Consider the following 5,934-nt stretch of genomic DNA (forward strand, 5'->3'; position numbering starts at 1 on the left):
GCGGCCAGCGAAGTAGGAAAATCGGCGCGGGCCGCGTGTTTACTTCCCTACTTCCACCCCATTTGCCGGCGTCCGGCGGCGGTGGGAACGAACTGGGCGGGGCCAACACGCCGGACCCCTCGCGCCGCCCGCCCGCCCACCCACCCACCCTGTGCGGGGTCCGCGAGCCGGTTTCCAAAAATCCGGCAAAACGACACCGCACCACATCGCATCGCAACGCAGTGTCATCCGTGTGCGCCGACAGTGAACGTCGTCGTTGCTCAGCCGTGCTCTCTTGTTCATCTTCTCCCGCGCGACCGACTCCGAAGTCGCAGACTCCCTCGCCAGCGAACACTCGAGACTCGCAAACCGCTCCGAGCACACACACCTGTACGTCCGCGTGTCTGTGTGCCCGCGTTAGTGTTCGCCGCCGATTAGACGCAGTTAATTGTTTTCCCGTTCGTTTTGTCCAACTCGCCGTCCAATCACCCGAGTGCTCGACGCCGCCCAGCGCGAGCCCGCGTGTGATTCACCGTCGACGCACACACGACACGTTCGTCTCGTCACCCACGACACCCAGTTGTTTATATGGTGTTATATGATAGTCTGATGGCGCCCATTTTGGGGACCCCCAAGTCCGAGCCGTTCATGACATCCTCAGCGGACGTGGACGACATGACCATCAAGGGTATATATCGCTTATTAATTATTAACTTGTACTGTAATTGTCGCATTTCGATTGGTTTCTGATCAGCCTTAACTTAAAATATTCATTTTTGTTTTTTACCATTACCGCTATTATTTACCAGTATTATTCTCATTATATTAAGTTACTTAATCCAATAGTTTCGGTTTTCATGTTCTAATAGTAAACAAGTAGTTTTGATTTTAGATTTAATAAGTTAATTGTAGCGAGTACAACAAATCCGTTGTTTGCTGTTATTTAAAAATACTAGACCACGTTAATTTCGTTCTCAAATCGTACAAGCAATGAAGTTCAATACGTTTTGATATAAAATTTTATCTAAGCATATAATATTACACTTATATTGTGTGTGTATCATATTATACCAGCTAGCCTAGACAAGTTGACCGTTGTTGTCGGCGATCGGCCAGCTTGTTATCTTAAAAGTAGAAATCCGAACTCGTTTTGAATATAATAACGCGAAAGGGTAATTACTAATTCAACGACCGTTAATACTAAAAATATATCAACGAAAAACCCGGTCGACTATGATACGGTTTCAATGGCTTTTCTGTTACTATTTACCGTGTTATAGATGTATTATTACCGTTAATCATCTAAAATACGCCTTTATCGCTGGACTATTATTGCTATTATTTTATTTGGCCTTTTTTTTTTCAACTCTCCGATATTCGGTGGAAAATAATAATAATAATAAAATATTATTATCTGCCTCGTAAAACAAATACAAAATGTTTATCGGTTTGTTTTTTTGTTGAAACGATAGGCAAACCGGAAACGTTGCCTTTGAATACAATTTGACTGTCGCAAGTCAAGCGGGTTTTTATTAGACAAACATTATCACACGTTTACGTTGTTTGTATAGTATACATGTATTATTATACTACGGTAGGTATTAGATTGTATGTGTGTGTATTGGCCGGACACGGTATAGTAGATATTATATTATTTTCTTGAGGTTTCGATCATACGACGGAGTGTGATAACGAGTGCCGAGATACGACGGTCCGCCTTCTCGGTAGGAAAAAGGTCAGGTAAAAAGAAGCGACTTTTATTAGGTACCGGTGTGAGGTAGACCATACGGTTTTACAATAATCTTGTCGGATCGAAAACAATCATATCTCTTTACGCGGAATCTCCGTCCTATATAATAATAATAACATGCTAAAGCTTCCTCCTCGCGTGACCTATACCAATATAATATTACTATAGACCCTGTTTTGTTATGTTTACTCCTTTCTTTTCCGAAAGACCACATTAACTATAATGATAGTGTACCTGTATGTAGTGTTAAAAAACATTGTTGTTATTATTATTGTATAATATGTTTATTAACGGTAGTAACACGAAAGTTTATCGTTGAAACTCTCAATATTAAATAATAATACTTATAATTGACATCAAAAGACAATTAGAACCAAATTAAGTCGATAAACGATTACGTGTCGGGTAATGCTTGAATAATTAATTGTTTTTAACGTCAAATTTAATTAATCTCTGTGAATTAATTAATTAGTATTAAAATAATATAAACAAATTAATAAATAATTATAATTACCATAATCGCATAAACGTCGTTTAATGTATATGTATTTTAAATACATTTTTTGATTTTTATTAAATTAATTAGTTAGTTAATTGATAAATTAATCGTTATAATGTACTTAAACAAACAAATGTAGATTAATTTTTTTCATACACTAACAACGTTAAGAGGATGTTTTTATTATATAAATTTAGGTAATCGTTAAGAAATGTATACTTCAATATATTTATAAAATATTGTTTTTTGAGTACTTAATTTATAATTTATGGTTATCTACCAAAATTGTTTTAACGATTTTAGAATTACTTAAGCCATCCCTTTGTAATTGCCTTTGACTTCCACTAAATATTTACACGATGTTGGTTTATACATTTTATTAACGTGTAATGTTTTATTTGTGATTGCAGGAAATGTAAACGACGATCAGATACATATAGTGTTAAACGCGCTACTAGAACGTTACAATATTGGTCATCTGCCCAGAGACGAACAAGAAGTGCGTTCGCTGTTCGTGGACGCGTACCACCGGCTGAAGGACAATTGCGGCGCGCAACAACAGCAGCGTGAGGCTGCGGCGCCCACAACCACCGACGTTGTCCTTCTGCAGATCATGCGACAAGTGTTTGACTTACACCCAGACTGGCTGGACCGACGCAACAACAACCAGCCGCCAGCGGCGGCCGCGGCCCCCGTCGTAGACGACGAAACATCATCGGTGGCGTCGTCCACGTCGTCGTCCAACCCGCCGTCCACGGCATCCACCCGACAGCGACAGACCCGACCGTTCAAGTGCACTGTGTGCGGCAAGGAGTTCGGCTACAAACATGTTCTGCAAAACCACGAGCGGACGCACACCGGCGAAAAACCTTTCGTGTGCTCCGTGTGCAAAAAATGCTTTACCCGCGACCACCACCTTAAGACACACGTACGTTTGCACACTGGCGAAAAACCCTTCTGGTGTCCGCACTGCAACCGGTTTTTCGTCCAGGTGGCCAACTTACGGCGGCACCTAAAGACGCACACTGGCGAAAACTCGCACCCTTGCGAGTACTGCGTCGCCTATTTCGAAACGGCCGCCGAACTCAAAGACCACAAGCGGCAGCACAAGGAAAACAGCAAGCCCCGCGGCGCCGTCGCCGGCGGTGTGGTCAAGCCGACGCAAAAACGTCGACGGGGAGCTAACAATAACAACAACAACAACAATAACAACAAGGACGTGACGGTCGTTCCGCAAACTACAGTTCTGTCGGACCAAACGGAACCGTCCACGTCGATGCCGTGGTCGCCGGCCACGCACGGTTCCCCGCCACCGTCGCCCCCACCCACCATACCTTGTAACTACTGGTCATCGCCACCGCCTCAACCGCAAGCCGTGTACATGCACCAACCGCCGGCAGTGTCGCCGCCCGTGCCCAGCGTGCCGACCATCGAGCCGTACCACTACCTCCAGTTCATCGCCCGGTTCCAGTCACCGGAACGTGCCGAACAGCAATTCGGACAGTTCCAGTCACCGGAACAGACCGAGCCCGAGGACTTGTCCGTCAAGCCCCGGTCGGACACCGTGGTCGACGTCAAACGCCACGGCATGATCGTCGACGTAACCCGAACGGATCAGCCCGTCGACCTGGCCATGGACCTCACGTGTAAATAACCAGCACTGACAGCCGCGTGTAAATGAGGGAAAGGAAACGAAATACCAATGGCCACGACGCCCCCCCCCTCCACGCCTATGATGTCGTGTTTTTTTTTTTAATTTATTGAACGCGTAACTTAACAGCTCAAACTTTTTTTTGCCGGTAATATGTAGATTTTCTTTTCTTTTTTTTTTTTCTGACGTTAATCAAAAAATTTGTGCAATACATATAAAAAAATATATAAAATAAACCTGTACAGTAGTTATTGTAGGCTAAAATATTGGTATATATGAATGTATGTATATTTCTTATTTTAATTTAAAAAGACCGTCGGGTACACCCGCCCCACCACATCACTTTTGTCGTGTATGCATAATGTGTAAATTATGTTGGTGCTAGGCGTTTCACCGGTAAACTAAAAGTAGGGGCGGCAGCGATGAAATTTGTGTTAATAATAATTGTACATATAATATTTTAATTTTATCTTAACATTGTGTCTGAATATATTTATATATATTTTTTTTTGTTTCAATAACATTCCCATTTTGTTATGTAAAGTACAAGTGCGTATGTGATATAATTGTTTTTATTATTATTATTACTATTTTTTTTTAAATTAATGTCTAGCCCAACTTTTCTATTCCTGTATTTATAACAACGAATATATTTTATCAAATATGATATTATCTATTCCATGTTTATATTTCATCACTGATATTAATGATACTATTATCAACGTGTTGTACAAATTGTCGTAAAATTAAGACTGATATTTGTGGAGGATAACATTGGGGAAAAATGTTAGCTCATTATATTACAATAATATAATTATTATTATTAATTTCATAACTTGGTGGTTAAAAAAAAATAATAGTGTTGTTTGTGTTTTGTGGTCTGTTCCATTTTTCACTGTCGTGTGAAAATAATATAATAGCGTATATAATATATATTAACCTATCGAAATAATATTTTTTTTTTGTCTTGTGGTAATTTAAATTTTAATACAAATAATTAGACGATATACCTACCTACTCATTTGTTAAACGGAAAGTGTTTACGTTGTAATATACAAACACACATTATTATTTAACTGACATCGATATTATATTTTATTGTATACAATTATTGACATTTATCATCGTGCCATTTTTTTTAAATTAATTAATTATTTAGGTATATAAATATATATTTATTATTATTATTATTATTTTGTTAAAGTATTTTGAGTTATGGTCTGAATAATAAAAGTGCTCAAATCTTTAAAAACATTATACTTCCGCGTTTTATTATTGTATACTCACATATAACGTGGTATTATATTTTATCCCTTCTCGGTTCGTCATATTATTATGTTTGCGGATTATGACCTATATAATATATAGCGTAGAATGTAAAATTCTCGAATTTCTCCGCTTGTTTGCAGTGTACCTTTTTTCCTTTGAAAACAAAAATCTGCCGTTATATCGAGCATGTGTTTCCTTTTTTTTTTTGAAGATCCGCGTACGGGGGGGTGTTTTTTTTTTAATGGAAAATGAGAGAAATCCTACGAAAATGGGTTAATGCATTGCAAAAAAAAAAAGTAATGAAAAAAATGCTTCGAGGGTTCAAACAAACCGAACAGAAACCCTCGGCAAAGAACGGTTTCTTTGCCAAATTAATAAAAAGAAAAAATAAGAATCCCGTTATGTTTTGGGGTTGTGTTTGCAAGCAGTAGATGACCTTTTCGCAGCAGGTACAAAGTAAGAATTGGTAGTTTATATCAAATATAATATATATATATATATATATATATATATATATACGTGTATTATTTTATTATATTGTTTAGTAATTGTACGGTGTGCCGCCAAAGAACAAATTGTAGATAGGTAAATAATTTTTTTAAAAACATTAATAATTCATTTTTTTATTAATCACAAAAAAGGGAAAAAAATTAGGTACATTTTACACAGCGTTAACCCATATTTTGGTAGCTATGTGTATTGTGTGCTGTAGTGTATTATTTTTCTTTTTTTGTGGTTGCAGGTTTTTTAAATATTTATTATTTTATAATTTTATTCTTACGGGGT

At 38.4% G+C, this 5,934-nt stretch overlaps 1 protein-coding gene across 1 annotated transcript; it reads left to right on the forward strand.

Annotated features, from left to right (window-relative positions):
* The first annotated feature begins 240 nt into the window (after window positions 1–240).
* LOC126841834 (zinc finger protein 358-like) lies at window positions 241–4,954 on the forward strand. The gene is made up of 2 exons (XM_050578509.1): window positions 241–667; window positions 2,639–4,954. Exons 1-2 carry the CDS (start codon window positions 568–570, stop codon window positions 3,880–3,882), a joined length of 1,344 nt encoding a protein of 447 aa, XP_050434466.1. The 5' UTR covers window positions 241–567; the 3' UTR covers window positions 3,883–4,954.
* Window positions 4,955–5,934: the final 980 nt, after the last annotated feature.

Source organism: Adelges cooleyi, unplaced genomic scaffold, assembly GCF_023614345.1.
Source record: "Adelges cooleyi isolate 19-005CV unplaced genomic scaffold, UGA_ACOO_1.1 ACOO_flye_CR_arks_rails_tigmint_CR_PRNA_41, whole genome shotgun sequence".
NCBI lineage: Eukaryota > Metazoa > Arthropoda > Insecta > Hemiptera > Adelgidae > Adelges > Adelges cooleyi.

Excerpts from the sequence above, each read along its gene's own strand:
- LOC126841834 (XM_050578509.1), top strand. The coding sequence starts at position 568 with ATGGTGTTATATGATAGTCTGATGGCGCCCATTTTGGGGACCCCCAAG. Across the intron at positions 668-2,638 it reads GGACGACATGACCATCAAGG|GAAATGTAAACGACGATCAG; the intron begins GTATATATCGCT and ends TTGTGATTGCAG.